The following is an 18,730-nucleotide window of genomic DNA, read 5'->3' as shown; positions in this document are numbered from 1 at the left end:
AATATTTGTACTGATTCTAAACGTACACGGAGGATAGTACTACTGCCGAATTATTATTCTAATGGTAAAGCGAGCGCAAGCAGTACCAATTCTTTCAGCAGTTTTATTAATATCTCAATTCACTAGCGAGCAAATCAGGGATTTGGTTTTTGCAGACCATTCTCCAGTAGAGATCGTTCGAAAAGCATTTAAGTTTCTTTAAGCTTTTGCTCTCAACAGATGCATTTATGCAATCTAAAGTTGAATCTGAAACGAGCTTTCGATTTAAAAACGCGATTCCAATTGTAGTGGGTCACACCATTACATAAGTAGGTAGATTTAAATTACAAAAGTAGGTGCAGCAGCACACGGCCAGCGTGTCTGAACTGCCGTCATCCTATTGGTTGATATATGGGAAGCCAGACCCATTGTCAACCAATAAGGAGCTGATGTGTATTTTAATGGTCAGGGCAAGCTGCCCTTGACCTAAATAAAAACAGAGTTGATTTTCCTTCAGACTAAGCTCTTGGTTTCACTATCGTGGAACTTGTACGCTTCCTCATCGTTCCGTGTAAGCTAGTAACGGACACTCTAGACCCGTTACACCAATTCAGTAAAGAGCGGCGACGACCTCCATGCGACAGCCGCTCAAGCGGCCGGAGAAGATCATATCCCGACGCATGAGCTGTGGGTGTGACTAAGCCCGAGAGTCTTTGTTAAAGCTGATGACTGCATGGTCAAGACAGGCTGGCAAGTTGATAGAAAATTGGGTTTCTCTTTGTCGACAAGCCGCAAAATTCAGGGCCAGCTACGGCAGGTAGTTTGTTGTAGGAGGATACAAAAACTCACTTTCGAATACAATTCACACTGACCAGGTCCTTCCATTCGTTGTACCTCCTACCTCCAATAGATTACGTATCTTACTGCAGCAATAGCCAAAAGCACTATGAAGGCAACACCAAATGAAGGAAAGAAACATGTACTCGGTGACCAAGAAAAACTCAGCACCAAGTCTCATCATGTGCCAATGCGATCGACGAGCAGGTGCATATAATAGACCTGTAACGTATTTCGCTGCCATGAAAGCTCGGACTGGAGGAAGGCTATCTACTGCGCTGCTTTTGCTGTCCTATCCAGCATCCATGACTCTTCACCAGGCCAAATCGTGCTCGGCCAGAATATGATCTCGGGCCAACCGCACGACGCGAGCTGGAGCTACTTGACCAAGCACAGATTTACCGCAATCCTCTTCAGCAACGATCGCGAAAGCGACAAGTGCACTTCTACAAGCCCGCTGCGGGTGCTTCGCACGGATGGGCTTGGATTTGATACCATAGCTGCAAAGAAGCTCTCGAAACTCTTTGCCAGTGAACTTCGAACCTTTGTCGTGGATGACCTTGCGAGGCCTCAGGTAGAGGTAGCGCCACTGGCGGTCTAAGCTTTCAGCTTTTGTCAAGGATTCTTTGTTGGACTGCACGCCAACTTAAAACCAGCAGGCCGCTTGGTTGATCATGGTGACTCCATAACCTTGTCCTTTGTACGGACCGATAGGGCCGACGGGGACGGCGTCAAACGAATTGACAGTCCTCACGGACGTGGTGGTAGTAGTCTAAATGATTGTGTACCACCGTACATCTTAGAACGCTTGCAGATGATGCATTTCTTGACGAGCCTGGCAATAGTAGGCTCCAAATTGGACCAGTAGAACGTGCTCCTCATCGTCTTAAGCTGCCGTTAGCTTGCGGGGTGGCCGAGGCTCTGGTGGCACCACGACGAAAGGTCGTCACACAAACTTTCTAAGACGATAACCCGCTTCTGGTACGCCATCAGTGAGCAACGCAATAGCGGAATGAGTTGGTGGTCAGAGCTGTTGCTGCCGGTCAGACAGGCAGCCTTAACCTTCATGATCATCTCGTCAGCGTCCTGGTGCTGGCGGATAATATGTCCATGCATGACATACTCAGGCTCGTCGCTCGCTGCACAGATCGCTTCGTACAGAAAATTGCTTTCATTTGTTGCGAACCTCATTTGTGAGAAGAAATTGGCTCCTCCGTTCCTCACCCCCCCCTCCCCTTGATGTAGTGCAAGGTGATACAATAGTAAATTCCAGCGCTTAACGCGTAGACACGTCTCAGTGGGGTAAATTGGGCTGTTTCTATCCGTGTGTACCACAACCGGAAAGTCAAGTAGCATCGTACGGGATTATCTCAATAGTTTGATAATGAAGATCGATTTCAACTCCTTCGTCGTGGTTGAGCTGGAGCTTAGTCAGAGTCCTGGAGTAGCACGCGCCTCCTGCATGATAAGGTCGCCAAGCTGAATGCCACTCGCGTCAGCGTAGAGATGGAAGGGCTTGTCGAGATCTGGAAACAACAGCATTTCTGCTTCTGCAAAGGCTCTCTGGATGGCTTGGAGGCCCTCTGTATCCCTGTGTAACCATGTGTAGACCGCTTTGCTGCTCTCGAACCTGTGCAGAGGCTTGCACCGCGTGGGTTTGTCGGGGACCATATCCTTGTTGTTATTGACCACACCTAAGAACCGTCGAAGCTTTTTACGGCTCCTTGGCTTCTGGATAGTTAAGACCTTCTTTGCTTGATGGTCTGATGCGTTTCGCAGATAGCGTGTAGTCTAAGCTATTATCTTCACTGCGCGGTATATGACACTTCTTTCGGTTTAGAGTGACATCGTAACGGGCAATGAGCTCGAACGCGATGCGTAGGTGCTCAATGTGCAATTCGTTGGCCTTCAAAAACACCAGTATGCTGTCTAAGCTTACAACGACGAGCTTCAAATCTCCGAAGATCTTTTACAAACTCGTCCGGTGCGGGCGAGATGCCTTGCCGAACGGTAAGCAGAACACCGTTAGTGGGCGGCTCTTTCTTGCGAGCCTCCGAGCAAAATAGCCCAGGGTGACATCGAACATCGAGATGCACTTTGACTTTGCAAGCGGCTTCAGTATTTCATGGATACGTGGCACGTAGTAGGGGCCCCGCCGTAAGAATATTGCTTAGTCATCTGTAGTAGAAAAGTAGTCGAAATGGGCCGTCTTTTTCCATTAGGAAGAACGCATGTGACGCCATCTCAGAATCATAAATTTGTTTCAGAACGTCGGTGTTGATGAGTCTTTGAATGGCTTAATTAGGATTTGCCTCCTGGTTGCGCGGAATGGAGTAGGGCTTTGCATACACTGGCTGGTTGTCCGACGATAACGGTATCAAACAGTCGTCAATCTGCATCCGGCCAAGTGACCATCGTACAGCCTGTGATGCACGATGAGCAGATCCAAGTAGCGCTGAGCAAGATCAGCTGCGAGGAGGTCGGGGAGTAAGACTGTACCGTCAGCAATCTCCTTAGTTTCTTCAGTGTACTCGACCTCTTGGTATTTGCCTGTCTCACAGGCTTTACTGGCTGTTCCTTCACGACCCGATTTAGACGGTAGTTGCACTCATCTCATTGCACGACCTTGTCCTTGAAGCTCAGAGCGAGACCGAGTGCAATCATGATGTCGTGGCTGATAACCATTGCGTCGTATTTGTCTTCAATCGCCTCAAAGCGGTGAGTGATAAGAGAACCTGCGTTCAGCGGTGAAAAAATGAGCTGCATCATGGCTGGACCACTGCTATTTACCGTCTCAAAGATGGCTGATGAAGCGGAGAGGACTTTCTGCTCAGGTTCGCATTGGCTGCGAGAGTCGCGCAGTTAATGATTATCTTCGAGGCACCACTATCGAGTAGGGAGGCAAACGTCTGCCCACAACGCTTGAGCTTCACCGGAATGCGTCGCTTGTAGGTAGGTCGCTCGTTTTTCGTTACTAGGTCGCCGAACTTGCACTCTTGGTCCTCACTACCATCCAAGTCTGAATCGGAATCAGAGTCTATGTGGACGCGAGGATATCGAGTCTTTTGCTTACTTGAGGAAGTTATCTTCATTTCAGCGCACCGCTGCTCGTCTTTTTCCTTCTTCTTGACGGCATAGCAGTTGCTGGTATTGTGCGAGCTCGTCTTGTGGAAGGAACACCACTTATCATTCTTGTGCTTCCGGTCGAAGCCACCACTGTACTTCTTACTACTACTATGGTGACTCTTGACGACGCCATTGTCTCCGTGTTAGTCTTTGGTCCAACCATGATTTTGTTTCCCTTACTTTTTCTCATGTGTCAAGTGTTGTTGCTCAGCCTTCTCGATGCGCGAGAAGTAGAGTACAAGTTCGCTGAACTTGTCGTAAACAAAGCCTGCAGCTGCCAGTTTGGCTTGCCAGGCACGCGGTATTCCTCGCTTGGGGTAGCGACACTGCTGCACGCCGGGAAATTCTTCGGTGTTCAGTGGAAGCTACGCGAACATGCAGACATTTTCCTGCATACGCTGGGAAAAGTTGAGAGGAATTAACTTTAGCAAGTAGGTTGGATCCAAAATGGAAAAAATAAGTAGGTGCGTTTTTCAAAAATAAGTAGACTGACACCAAAAATATACCTACATGTAATGCATAACAAATAACCAAATTTAGAATGACCGTTTAAAATTTAAGAACATATATCAAAGTCTTAAAAGTAATATCGTACGACCCGCACAAGGCCACACAGGCCCAATCGTACGATCATACTTATTATTGCTACTGCTAGTACTACCTAGTATTTCCAGTGGAACTCACACCCAGGAAACATTCTCCACTTGATCGAGCTAAAGAAGACATGACCGTTCTACAGCCAGTCCGTTTCGCAGCTTCTCCTGGCTAATCAGTTTTGAAACCCCACCGCCTTACCAGGACGAGGTGCTCACGGCCCTTCATTCGTCATATTTTGCGCTCTAGCAAAGACTCCTTACGTGCACTGTTAGCCAAGCCAAAATGTCGGAAACTGCAAACGTGTAACCATTTTCTGAAAGAGACCAGTTAATGAAATTAAAATAAAAGGAGTCGATCCCTGGATGGGTCGGGAAGGGTTAGGATCTTGACGCTGGACCAACCGCAGCGCAAGCTGCTCGAGAGCCCCACGCCGAGCTCTTGAAAATCGACGGTCGTAAGCAAGCTTGGCTACTCGAGCTTCCTGAAGTCGGCGGGCCTTGAGAGTCGGGTCATGCTGCTCCAGGCAGACTTGGCGACCGACATGCTTTCTGAGGCTATGTGCTGACAAAACTCGACCGCAAACAGGGCAAGCGACTCGCTCGGACATCGTAGATAGATTAATAAACCTACTTACATCGATAACTTTTCGTTGTGTTGCTGCATTGTCTTGTAAAACGTCTTAATATCTGATCTAACCCTTAACTTCTTATTCTTGATTATACCTACTTACAAGTAGGTTAGTCAATCTACTTACTGATTCCATTTTGGATCCAACCTACTTGCTAAAGTTAATTCCTCGAAAAGTTGATGACGGTCTCATCTCGACGTTACTTCATGGCCCAGAGCCCGTTGTTTAGGTCTTCGCTGAAGTCGGCGGGAACAGACAGCGGACCCACGTCTGTAAAGAAGTCCTCTAAGTTACTGCCTGTGTTGATGGCGTCAATGGCGGCTTAATCGACGTCAGGCTCCAAAACGCCCTCGGTGAGAGCAACGAGGTTGTGGGTCTTCTTCTCGTCAGTCCACTGCCCCTTGCAAGCCAGACAGCTAAATTGACCGCTCTACTTGAGCCCGTCACGAGCACTTCCTTCACGGAGCTACTTGATATTAATGGTAGCCGTCTTCGCAGGAGCTGCCGCTGTAGCCAGCGTGCCTACCATCGTGTAGGTTAGGAACTCTGCCTTGTTCGTGCGCCCCATGCTTGATAAGGCGGTTGGTTGATTGTCTTGATTATCTTGTTTCCGATTTTCATATTTGATATATTAAAAGGACATGCTCGTGGTTTGCAGAGGGGCAAATAGGGCTCGAAGGCCTTGCTTGAGAAGGATTGTGGAGCTTGAGATAAAATGGAGAATGAATCATAGATTAAGTCTGTCTCGTGCTCTAGCCTACTTCATCTAGCGCTTACTCTGGCAATCTTTCCTGTGCAATCAGGTGTCTTCTGGACTTCCACAATAAGTGGGTGCATGAACGATTCCTTCACCCGCATTTAAGTGGTCATACCAACCGTGTCACCCGTGGGCCATGGCCCTGGGCGCACGCTAAGCAGTTATCGCTTAAGTAGACGTGCGAGTTGACATTTGGTAAAGATCGGGATACGCGTGCTGCGTCAACATCAGACAAACAAAGCAAACTTGACCTAAATTGCCTCGGGTAATGATGAGCCCGAACTTGTGCTGCCTTGCCCACCGACATTTTTGCGGACGCCGACATTTCTACACGCTCTTTATTAATGTACACCTGTACGATAGCGACGGATGAAGTGTGGTAGGCAGCGATGGCCCAGATGGGGCTACGCAACACCCTCCAGCTCTTCGGTTGGGCAATCAAATACCTGCAGAAGTTAATCTCATTTTTTTTTTAGCGAAATCAACCTTATTCCAAATCTGTTTCGTTTAACTTGCTATTAAAGATTAGGTGAGTGGATATAGCTTAACCATTTATTCTGGTAGTGCTGGGATTAAATTGGGCCGTCTGTTTGGTGTACTCCTCTGGGATTAAATCGGGCCGTCTGTTTGGTGTGTACTCCTTAATTTTAACACATACAAATTTGTAATGAACGGTATTATAAAACCATCATTTTGAATCGATAATTTGAGGTTACTAATCCACGCAGGTAGAATCACCGAACTGAGTTAAATAAAGCAGGGAATGCACAAACCGTAGCCAATTTTTTTATATTTTAGCTGAACTTTCTTACAACTTTATTTAAATATTAAATTTGGCAGCCATCACATTAAATGATTTTAAAGGACTGGTGCAAAAATCCGTCCCGGCTAAATCATTACATTTTACCCAATGAGAGAGCCTTGACTTGAAAAGTAGGTTGCAGGCGCGGCGCGTGGCGCGGAGTACAAGTACAAAAAGGATGATCTTCTATACTAAAGCCACCACAGCGAAGCAGAAGACGGTAATTATTATTAGGGAGCGCTCTAGCGTAGCGATAAAGCGGGCGCCGGTTTCCTACCGCGATCATCACTGAGATAAGATGTTAAGTGTTGATTAAATATCGCACAGATTTTCGCAACCGATATCGAACCAGCATCCTAATCTATTTTTTTAAATTAGATATTGAAAATCTCAGAACCAGCCCAATTATTTAATTAACCTACTAAAATACTAATAAAGCGGTAGGGTAACTTGATCGTCTGTGACTTAAGAAGAAGTAGCAAAATAACTTGTTTTGAGTGGATCTCCTCGAGCTAAAAATGGTCGCTCATCAATAGGTAAAAGCGGTCGAGGAGTCAACAAATTTCATGACCATCAGGATGGTCTAGTTGACGCCCTAAACAAACATTCTGATCAGCATATTCAATTTGCTAAGGCCACAACACAACTGAATCGTATTACCAGAAATACAAGCGCCATGATGTCTTCCGAAGAGTACGAGGTCCTGTACACAGTGCGCTCCGAACTCGCCAAGAAAGGAATTAGCCCAGGTGTGTTTGGTGCTCCTGGACATTTTGGCCCAGGAGGTTGCGGGGGACCCGGTCCTTGGGGCTTTAGACCCTGGAGCTTTGGACCTGGTGCTTGGGCGTTTGGTGGGGCTGGACCCTTACCATCTGGTCCTGGTGGGCGTCGTGGCGGGTCTTTCGGCTGGATGTACGTCCCTGTTAGCTTTTCGAATTATTACTACTCGATAGCGTCTCTAACTCCAACTGAACGAGCAGAAAGGACGTCACCCCAGCGGAGATGGGTGTTCTCATGAAGTACAGAGAGAAAGGCAGGGAGCGTGCGGCCCTTGGTGGAATCATCGGGGCATCAGCGATGGCAGGCGTCTGGAAAGCGGCCGCACTGGGAAGTTTCTTAAGAATCACTGGAATGATTGGTATAACAAGAGCAATTTGCTTATCGGGATGTCAAAACATTGTCTTACACTCGTTTGTTCATTCTTGCAGTGGGTGGGGCGATCGGCGCCAGGGTCTCGGTACGAACCAGCGGGATTCGGCTTGAGATGATGTCCGAGATGATAAAGCTCCCCAGTGAGAGATCGCCGCGGGCAGCTCAAGCGCGAGAAATGTACGGCTCCCTCAAGAAAATAGCGATCAACCGGACGTTGCTCATATTTGTGTGTGTTTATAGCCCCCGAACGAAGCTGCTGCACAACGCTTTCGCGCAAAATCTTCTAAATAGGTCGGAACCGTGAGGCTCGAGCTCGTGGGGAGCGGTTAACGCTACATACACTGTAGAAGAAGATGCTAACCACGAATGAAATCTACAGTTTCCTAGCATATTTCTCATTTCATTGCCACAAATTTCAATGACACTATTCTGTACACAGAATTTTTTTTTAAACGTGGATGCTTGTTTGCGAGAGAAATAAATGTTTATTCAGTATTCTCATTGCCCATCATGTTGCACATTCATTCTGATCACCATAATGATATTTCCGGCGTCAACACAGAGGTTTACTCCCTCGAAATACATCGCCGGTTGGAGCAGCTCATTTTCATTTTCCCAGCTCTTCAGCTTTAAAAGAACCCACCTCTTCTTAGCTTCCTAAACTCCAGCACGATGATGTCCTCCATGACCTCCGAGCAGTACGAAGTCATGTACACCATGCGCTCCGAAATGTTTAACAAGAAGGATGGCCAAGATCCCAAGCGCTATGGCCCTCCTCGTGGCTTTACCCCATGGGGTATTGGTCCCCGAGGATTCGGTCGTCCTCCCTGGATGTACGTTCCTGCGTCATATTCAGTGGTACATATACCTCGATGAATGCATCTGTACTGATTGCGTCTATTTAATGGGAATAGGAACGTCACGCCTGCTGAACGTGACGTGTTCGTAAAGTACCGTCAGAAAGGGACGCGTCGTGCCGCTTTCGGTGGATTGCTAGGAGCTACAGCGATGGCGGGTATCTGGAACGTTGCTGCGTTTGGAACGCCCTTGGGTGTGGCAGGAGTGCTCGGTGAGCTCTCGTCTTATATATTTGGACTTACTCTCGCACTAACGTGGAATTTGAACGCCATAGTTGGTGGTGCGATCGGTGCCAGAACGTCGATGAGTACGAGCAACATTCGTACGGAGTTGTTCAAGGAGCTTCTCCAGCTTCCAGATTACAAAGCACCACACGCGGCTCAAGCGAGAAAAATGTAAGTGATCTTTGTCATTTTCCCTTGTGCGCCACTGTAGATCTCTGACACGTTTGCTGCATGCAGTCTCCAAACGAAATTGGCACACAACGCGTACGCGCAAGAGCTGCTTAAGGGTGCCGGGGTCTCGTCGTCGGACGGCCTCAAGGACAAGTGAACCTAGCAAAAACGATGAGCAGATAGCTTCCGCTCTCCACGCGCCATTTTTTATCAGTAATGCAGAAGCTTTTGCTTCGAGGTATGTCTTTTGTCAAACATGTACCACAGTAGTATTCTTAAATATTATTTGCAGTAATACTTTTTAATCAGCTAGCATGTGCCTAGTAGTTTTTTTAGAAAAAGTTTACTACGTACTACTAAAAGCAGCATGTACTATAACTAGATCGTCTGCGACTTACACTGGGAATACATATTTTTAAAAATATGTCGACATTTGCTGTCTCTGCGGGGGGACCCCCTGCGACTGGGAGCTAACATTAAGATGGCTAATTTTTTTTGATACGGTTGTTAGCATAATTGTCAATAGCAAAGTAGAATTAAAGGCTGGGCAATGTATTTGGTATCAACCAAAACTGCCAACGCTTAGCTGGTTTTGCGTCTCTTCACGTCAGGTTCAAGCTTCATCGGAGGTCCCGTTGCGGTACTGAGCTTTTCGTTGACGCTTTGTTTCTTGCGCTGCAGTGGCCTGAATTGCATCAGGTTTTCCTGTACAAGATAACTCATCTTCAGCTGCATTGGCATATCGTCGTTTTGCCATGACTGTAAATTGCAGATTGCCGTTGATGTTGATTCCAACTGTATGGTCAATTTCCTTTATCGTTACGTACAGTTTGTCAAATCAAACAACAATTTGTTACTTTAACGGTAAGGGTCATTTGTCTTCATGTTTACGTAAAATCTTGAGCTAGATGTTGCTAGTACGTATATCCAACGGCGGCTGCACATGCATCTGCTCCAATTAGCTCAGTGGATGGACGAAAAGATGCTAAAAAACCAAAGACTTACATCGCTGCAGCCATCGCCGCCTGCGCTCTCACCGCCACCAACGTCGCCGCTGACGGAGCCACTGGCGCAGATTGACAAACCGAAAGAATAACGTTAGCATTAGCCCGCTCAAAAAAACATCATCCGCTTCTCCACTTCTTCTACTAACCAACTCAATAATAAAGACTTACATCGCTGCTGCCATCGCCGCCTGCGCTCTCACCGCCACCAACGTCGCCGCTGACGGAGCCACTGGCGCAGATTGACAAACCGAAAGAATAACGTTAGCATTAGCCCGCTCAAAAAACCATCATCTGCTTCTCCACTTCTTCTACTAACCAACTCAATAATAAAGACTTACATCGCTGCTGGAGCTTCTCCAGCTTCCAGATGACAAAGCACCACACGCGGCTCAAGCGAGAGAAATGTAAGTGATCTTTGTCATTTTCCCTTGTGCGCCACTGTAGATCTCTGACCGTTTGCTGCATGCAGTCTCCAAACGAAATTGGCACACAACGCGTACGCGCAAGAGCTGCTTAAGGGTGCCGGGGTCTCGTCGTCGGACGGCCTCAAGGACAAGTGAACCTAGCAAAAACGATGAGCAGATAGCTTCCGCTCTCCACGCGCCATTTTTTATCAGTAATGCAGAAGCTTTTGCTTCGAGGTATGTCTTTTGTCAAACATGTACCACAGTAGTATTCTTAAATATTATTTGCAGTAATACTTTTTAATCAGCTAGCATGTGCCTAGTAGTTTTTTTAGAAAAAGTTTAATACGTACTACTAAAAGCAGCATGTACTATAATAAAACACTTTCTATTTGTAACAATTCGATAGTGCACATTTTGCCAAACGTAATAATTGGGCGGACCACCTCACTTTAAAAGCGTAATGAGTAGTGACTCGTACCGGGGATCCCTTTCGATACAAACATTGTTGCCAACATTCACAAATTGAGCCAAACGCCACTATAGTCGCCCAATTGCGAGCTAATGGCCGAGTCGGAGCTGTTGGGGCTCGCGGGGCTGCGCTCCGTGGCCGTACAGTCCACTCACATCCAGCGCGTGCAGCTTTTGACCTCTTCTCCGCCTTCTTCCAAGCCTCGCACTCCAGAGCCGAGTCTACGTTCGCGTCTGCAGCGTCAATGGCGATCGAACGCGTGGCTCTTGTTGACGCTGGGCTTTATCTGCTGCTGGGCCACAACCAACGCCGCCACTTCCAAGAGCAAAACTGACAATACAGCGGCTACTTCAAGCGACCTGTACATCGTCTTAGTGAGCATCCCCGTTCTGGATAAGGTGCTGCCACTCAAGCATCTAGCCGAGTCGCTGCTATCCCGTGGTGTGCGCGTAGGTTTCGCACTACCCGAGAATTGTCGCCAATGGGTAAGCGATCTGGAAGGACTGGAATTTATTTCTCTGGGGAATATCGTAGGCAAAGGACGGGCAACGGCATTGGACCCGAGCGAACTCCACAGTCTCGGAGTTTATGAAAGCTACGCCAATACTTTACGCTACTATGCCTCATTCCAACGCCCAATGTTCGGAGCGCTGCTAGAAGATTTTGAAGATGAGCGGCCGGACTTGGTCGTGGTGGATCGATTCACGTTTGCGGGCTTTGACGCCTGCCATCGACTGCAATTACCCTACGTGGTGAATGACCCGCACCTGCTGTTTGACATAGACTCACCTCCGGCATACATCCCCGCGCCTTTCTCCAGTTTTACCATGCACGTACGAAAAAACTGTAACATTGGGATGAAAAGGATGTTGGGAATACTAACTTTTGATGGTGATATTCTTCGTTTCTACATGTATTTGATTTTTTTTTAGAAAACGAGCGTGTTGGAACGATGTCTGAATAGCTACTACCGTCTGCGCTTCCGACTGCAATTAGTGCATGTGTATAAAGAGATTAACGCCGTGCGGCAAGAACACGGACTCGAAGCCATCGATAGCAAGCATCAGATGCACGGCCACGCGCTTGTGCTAGTCAACTCGGTCTTCGGTTTGGATGAAGCGCGTCCGATGGCACCTCAATTCAAAATGGTGGGTCTATTACAGTCGCACAAGCTGCAACGCGAGCGTCAAGAAGCCAATGGACGCAGCAGCTTTCCAGCGGCACTGACCACGTGGTTAGAGGCGCCAGAACATCAAGACAAACCGCTGATATTTATCAGCTTCCAGACTGACGTACCGTTGACCCCCGAGTTCATTACAGCCACCGTACGTCTTGTGCCATTTGTTAGTGTTGAATTACGGTGTCTTGACTGTATATTTATGGTTACGGTATACAGATGAACGCTTTGGAGACCGTGAATGCCCGACTGTTATGGAAAATCACACTACAAGAGCAGGCTGCGTTCGATCTGCGCTCACGTCCTCGAGACTCGGTCATGTTCCTGGGCGACGGACTGGATGAAGCTACAGTGTTAGCATTGGCGCCTGAGATAGAGTTACTGGTTACCGCAGGAGATTTTGCGAGTATGCAAGAGGCGCTCGTTGCTGGAGTGCCCGTTCTAGGTCTACCTCACTCAGCAGAACAAGTTGAAGGCGTGAACGCTGTAGTGCGAGCGGGTGCTGGTCTACAACTGGATGGGAAATCATTTTCTGAAAGTAGTCTACGCGACGCAGTGAATAGGATGCTGGTGGACGAGCACGAACACTTTAAAGCCAATGCTGAGCATCTCGGAAAGCTGCTGAAGACTGGAGGAGGCGTTGACCGTGCAGTGAACGAACTGTTGGCTGTTGCGCAGTTTGGAGCGCGTCACTTGCTACCGATGCGTAACTTGCAGCCGCTATACAAGACGTACCTCGTGGACGTGTATCTGATCTACGGGGCGATTCTCTGCGGCGCAGCCATCATTCTGCGCACGTTCGTGTCGGTCGTGTTGTCCATTTTCCAGCCTTTGACGCCACTCGAGGTGCTTGAAGCAGAGGAGCTCGCTGCGAACGGTCAAGGGAGTCGTGCCGACGAGGTGGCCCATAAAGCGGTGCAATAAACAACAGCACGCCTGTATCCTACTCATGGACAGGTGTATTGCTTCCCCCACTGCATACATGTAGCCACCGCTCCTTATGTATTTATTACAGGGTGAGACGGGGACGAAAATGGAGCTTTGTTGTGCTCTTCCGTCTTCTCTCTATGCAGGTGAGTCGCATTATAGCTTGGAGACACCCACAAAGTCGAGGGGGCAGCATATATCAACGAGCGCTCTGACGTTCCAGGTCATTTCTCCATGGTACGGCTCAGCCAGCTTTTTATTATTGTCAATAGCCACGTTGCCGCTGAGAATGATACGGTATCTACATGTTTGTCCTCGATCGTCGCGCCCAGCAAGCCGTACATGTAATTCGAAGTAACAAAAGTGGAGACGTGCTCAATTACAGCAGTCCAGATGACTCTGCAGTCTGTAACTGTACCTTACAGTTTATAAAGGGCGGAAAATACCAAATGCGGTCAAACATCAACCTGCAGTTATGGCAACAAGTGACGATCAATGGGCGCCGATAACCATACGACCGCAGCAGCCCAAGCTCCTGTCAAGCGAGGAACAGGAGCCAAGTCCATCGTCGTCCATGTGAGTCGTACACACCGATTCCAGTCAGATAATGAGGCGTCCCGTCTACGCCGTGCTGAGCCTGTTCCACAGAGGTGTACGGAGCGACCGAACGATGCCAGTCTCCAACGCCAGGAGAGTGCGCAGGTCTCCGCATACATTTGCCAAGTAACAGGAAGTCTAGCACAAAGCGAATCACCTCGCCAAGCGAGCACCGCCTTCCGGTAGCCCCGTTTGGGGCATTCAATAACAGGTTATGGACCCTAACGCTAACTTGACAGTCCAAACCGACCACAAAGAAGAGCAGGACACACCCGACGCGCAGACGCAATACGCCAAACTGGAGACGCCCATCAAGGTCCGTACCCAGGAGTTCTCTCGTCAGAACACGTACAATAGCGACGCCGAGTCGGGACCATCAGTCGCGCCGACGTATCGTCCTAGTTCAGGCGCCAGACTCAGTGGAGCGGACAGGATGGCGCACGATCTCCAGTTAGGACCCAGAACCATCACTCTGGACGACGCCGATGTGGTGGAACACAAGGAACAGCAACACATCGAGCAGTCCCGGAAGGACACCGACCAGAGCAGTAAGGATGGCGCTACAGAACACACGATGCACATGAGCTCTATTGAAATACGGGACTCTGTTCTACCCAAACTACCCAAGAGATACCTCAACGGCCAGTTCCAGAGCAATTCCTACTTCTCGAGGAGGTTATTACGCCTCTCTCAGCTGATTGTGCTGGGAGACATCGTCGCTCTGGGCTTCTTCTACTTCTACCAGTCCGACGCGGACGATATTCGCCATGGGAAGTTGTATGTGGGCTCTCCGTTGAAAGTTCTGGTCTCCAGTAACGAGCCCAGCTGCTCAACTTCCCTGGCTTTAGCAGCGTTAGTGTATCATTTGTTCCCGGCAGTGTTTATCCTGGGGCTGCCAGCATCAGGTTTGCGAGTTTTCGAGCCGTTCCGACGAGAGCATCGCATTGATCGAGGCGGGAGACTACAGAAGGTCAAACGCACCGTCTGTCTGCAGATTTGTGAGCTCGTGGGCGTGGGGATTTTCCTGTATGAAGCTCTGATCCTCGGCTTCTTGGTCTACTACGTTGCAAGTGGGAAGATCTTCGTGGACTGCGACTCCAACATCCCCGCCTACGTGTTCTGTGGCTGTGCTATCGTCATGTTCTGGTTGCTGTTCGTACTTATGCGAGCGTTTGCTCGCTTCCGTGAACACTTGAAGATGCAGTTAGGAGCCTTCAAAGAGAGCGACCAGACTGGAGACGTCAAGGCGCATATGTTGCGCTCCAAGATGAAGCGCAAGAAGCGGCAGCAACAGAAGAACGGCAATGGCAATGAGACGACGCCGACTCCAGCCAGATCAACGATCGTCAAGGACGTTAGCAAGCGGCTGTTCCGAGGCGCTCAGCTGGGCGATCTCAAGCTTATTCGACGCTCAATTCGGATCGCAAAGCTGCATCTTGGCGAGAGCTTTGCTCGAGAATTATACCCCGATCCTGTCATGGTGTTTGGGATCTTTGGACTCGCTATGAAGAACCCCATGCACGTAGCTGCGTACCAAGGCAACATTGCAGCCATGGACTTACTGTATAAGGCGCATTTCCGCGTCAATGCCTTTGATAAGGTCTCACGTGTGAGATTCAGTACGGGCGATCTCTTCTGGTATCTCGCGAGTTATTTCATCCCCAAGCCTGTGGTCTCAGCGGACGAGACGTACAGCTCCGTGTTCAAGACGACGCTGGTGACACCTCTGCATTGTGCTGTGAGTACGGGGCGTCTGGCTGCTGTGCGATGGCTGATTGCCCATGGAGCTGATGTGAACTTGTGCTCCAAGTCGTCGTATCGCTGCGAGGGCCGCTTGCCGCCTATTTTCCTCGCTGACCACCCAGAGATCGTGCACGTCTTGCTACGAGCTGGTGCCAATCATCTTGCGATCCCTGATCCCGGTCATATGAACACAATTACAGTGCTGCAGCTCGCGTATTTAAGAGGCAACTACGCTGTTGCACAAGTTCTGGAAGACTGGGGCGGCGATGTGGCGCTTACGCCACTGCACGCAGCAGCAGCGATGGATGACGTGGCTACGATCAGGAGTTTTCTGCGTAAGAAGGTGAACCCGGACGTCTTAGGAGAGCTGGGATACGTTGGACTGAACAAGCGAACGCCGCTGCATTGGGCTGCTGTCAATGGCGCAGTGGGGGCAGTGGAGATCCTTCTGGCTGCGAAGGCCAATGCGAATTTCCAGGATGCCCATGGACGCACGGCTCTGCATTGGGCTGCTCGTGTGAATCGTGTGGATATTGTGCGCGTTCTACTGGCACACGGGGCAGACCCGACGATCGTGGATGATGGAGATATGACGCCCATCATGTGTGCAGCTTGCGCGGGAGGCACCAGCGTGGATATGTTCAAGGCGCTGGTGGCGAGTGGGGGCGACATCAACCACCAACTCCGCCTGACTGGAGATACAGCACTGCACTTGGCAGTCAAACTGGATGATCAACAGACAGCTTTGGCTTTGCTGAGTATGGGCGGAGACATCATGCGTACGAACCACGATGGCTTCAGGCCTATCGACTGCACCACGTCCACCAGGCTGCAGTTCGAGATCAAACGTGCAGCAGGAACTCGAGACGTGATGATCAGCTATACGCATTCCCACATGGAGTTCGCGTTAAAGCTGCGTAAGTCTCTGGAAGATGCCAACATCACTGTGTGGCTGGACCTCATGGATCCTAGCGGTATCGGTGGTGGGTCTGTCTGGCGAGAGGAGATAGCACGGGGGATTACGAATGCTGCAGTGGTGCTCTGTATCCTAACAGAAGACTACGCACAGTCCGAATGGTGTCTGAAGGAGCTGGCGTTGGCCAAGCAGGTGGGTACACCTATCCTGGCCATCTCCACTGAGCACGCCAAGATCTCGGAGGAGCTTCAAGTGTATCTGTACACGCGTCAGCTTGTTCCATTCGAGAGCGCCATTGCGAAGGTGGAGCAGGTGAATGAGAAGGAAACTCGCTACAAATATGACGAGGACGCGTACAAGAACCAGCTGCGGATGCTACTCGATGGGATGCGAGACGAGATCGAGAAGCGCAAGGAGGACAACATCAAGCGCAACATGCGACGTGCGGAGACAAATCCGATGACCGGATCGGGCCACGGAGCCAGCGGCGTGCGCAGTCGCCGTCTCCACCACGTGGCCTCAGGTATGAGCTCCACCCACACGTACGGCATGGATTCCATGAAGTTTGACGAGCGCGCACTGGCCTTATCAGCGTTTGATACGCCGAATTTCTACTCCCAGACGTCCGACTCGAACGGCTCGTCGATCCACGAGCTTGGCGATGACGCGACCATGCCTGTCATGATCGGGAATAGTCGTCGTCGCGGTGCACCGGGCTCGTCTCGCTCTATCGGGTCTACCGGCGTCTTCTCCGGTAGTCAGCGAGGTCTGCGCCTCAATTACGACTACAACGGCACCAATCTGAGCATTTTGAGCAGCACCAGCTCCAACAGCTTCGTGGACGACTGTGGCGTGTCGGATAGTATCATTCTGGATACGGGAGGGTACTACTTCCATCGAGCTACTAGCAAGGAGAAGCCCAAGCGTGGAGGACGCACCAATGCCATCTCAGAGAGAGACTCGAACGGTGCTGAGGAGCCCAATACAAGTGAAAGCATTGTGGAAGATCTCCAGGAACTGCACACGGCTACTGCGAGTGGCGAGCAGTTTGTGTTTATCAGCCATGGCGACTACCACCAGCGATTCGTGCGGAAGTTGTGTGCTGAGATGTGTCGCGAGGGAGGATTGAGATGTTACGTGGATCGCAAGCACATGGTGAAGCTGGCCACGACGATAGCAGAGGACACGGAGGAGGAGCTGGACAAGTCCAGGACGAAGCGCCCCGTGCTCTCGAGGAACGAGGACATGTCGGTGCGTATCCACGAAGCCAAGGAGGCGATTCTCAAGTGCTCGGCGTTTGTCGTCCTCGTGTCGGAGAAAACTTTGGCCAGTGAACTGGTGAAAGACCAGCTCGCGTTTGCAGAAGACAAGGGCAAGAAGATCTTGCCGGTGGTGGTGAACCGCATGGACTTCACTCTCGACATCAAGTACAGTCTGGCACGCAGCGAGTTCTTCCACTTCTTCACCAAGGGCGACATGATGGGCTTCCGTCAGTCGCTGCGACATCTGCTGGACGCTCTACGAGAAGAAGTATACGGTATCAGCATCGGAGGACCACTGCCCAGTTTCAGCTCTGGCGGTCAACTCGTCAGCTTTAACTCGGCTGGCCAGCTGCGTAGCTTCAACGGCGGCAATGGGAGCGACGTACAGCTTCGAGGAGGCTTCGCAGACTTACGGGAGAGCTTCATGTCGACTGGAGGGTCCTACCATCCATCCTTCCAGAGCCCAGTTAACGAGGGAAGCTTGCGTCGACGTCGCCCAAACTCGCACAGTCTTTTCTCGAGCTCACGCAGCGACATGTCCAACTTCGGGCTGCCTCCTACACGACTCTCGCAGACTTTCTTGGAGACGACGGGTACCACTCGCAGTGTGACGTCGGACATGAGTCTCTCGCAGTCGATGATCGGCAACTTCTCGACGCTCGTCGGACGGATCACGGACGATCTGGACGAGGAAGACGAACACATTTCGTACGCAGGCATCCAGGACGACGACTTTGACTCGGACGAAGAGGTGGAAGTGGCGGAGAATGGCAAGGTGCAACGGATGCAGGAGCAAGCGCCGTCGTTCTCAAGAGCGATGCGGCAACACCCGGCGTTGGGTGCACTCTCCAGTGACGGCAGCTTCGACACTCGTCAACGAGGATCCAACTCGTCCATCAGTATGCTGGAGCTCACGGAGTCGAGCGACCCTATCAACATCAGCTTCGACGCCATGCTCGGCGATAAAACACCAACCAGATAAGTAAATAACCCCCAGAACTTGCTCTGTAGATTCTTTTATTATCAATAGGCACATCAATTATGATGGTCTAGCTCCGATCGGCTTTCAGTTTCTAAAATTGCTGCTAGTTGTA

At 49.9% G+C, this 18,730-nt stretch overlaps 3 protein-coding genes across 3 annotated transcripts; 2 read left to right on the top strand and 1 right to left on the bottom strand.

Annotated features, from left to right (window-relative positions):
• Positions 1-9,713: 9,713 nt before the first annotated feature.
• On the bottom strand, positions 9,714-10,603 carry PITG_05765 (uncharacterized protein; the record flags this gene model as incomplete). The annotated part of the gene is made up of 4 exons (XM_002997975.1): positions 9,714-9,836; positions 10,137-10,197; positions 10,307-10,367; positions 10,477-10,603. 4 exons carry the CDS (start codon positions 10,601-10,603, stop codon positions 9,714-9,716), a joined length of 372 nt encoding a protein of 123 aa, XP_002998021.1.
• Positions 10,604-11,106: 503 nt separating this feature from the next.
• On the top strand, positions 11,107-13,115 carry PITG_05764 (uncharacterized protein; the record flags this gene model as incomplete). The annotated part of the gene is made up of 3 exons (XM_002997974.1): positions 11,107-11,847; positions 11,947-12,339; positions 12,411-13,115. The coding sequence occupies 3 exons, from the start codon at positions 11,107-11,109 to the stop codon at positions 13,113-13,115; spliced, it is 1,839 nt and encodes a 612-aa protein (XP_002998020.1).
• A 498-nt stretch (positions 13,116-13,613) lies between these two features.
• Positions 13,614-18,618, top strand: PITG_05763 (uncharacterized protein; the record flags this gene model as incomplete). The annotated part of the gene is made up of 2 exons (XM_002997973.1): positions 13,614-13,812; positions 13,955-18,618. 2 exons carry the CDS (start codon positions 13,614-13,616, stop codon positions 18,616-18,618), a joined length of 4,863 nt encoding a protein of 1,620 aa, XP_002998019.1.
• Positions 18,619-18,730: the final 112 nt, after the last annotated feature.

The sequence above is a fragment of the Phytophthora infestans genome, genomic scaffold (assembly GCF_000142945.1).
Source record: "Phytophthora infestans T30-4 supercont1.9 genomic scaffold, whole genome shotgun sequence".
NCBI classification, from domain to species: Eukaryota; Oomycota; class Peronosporomycetes; order Peronosporales; family Peronosporaceae; genus Phytophthora; species Phytophthora infestans.
This window is presented reverse-complemented; position numbering and strand designations above follow the sequence as displayed.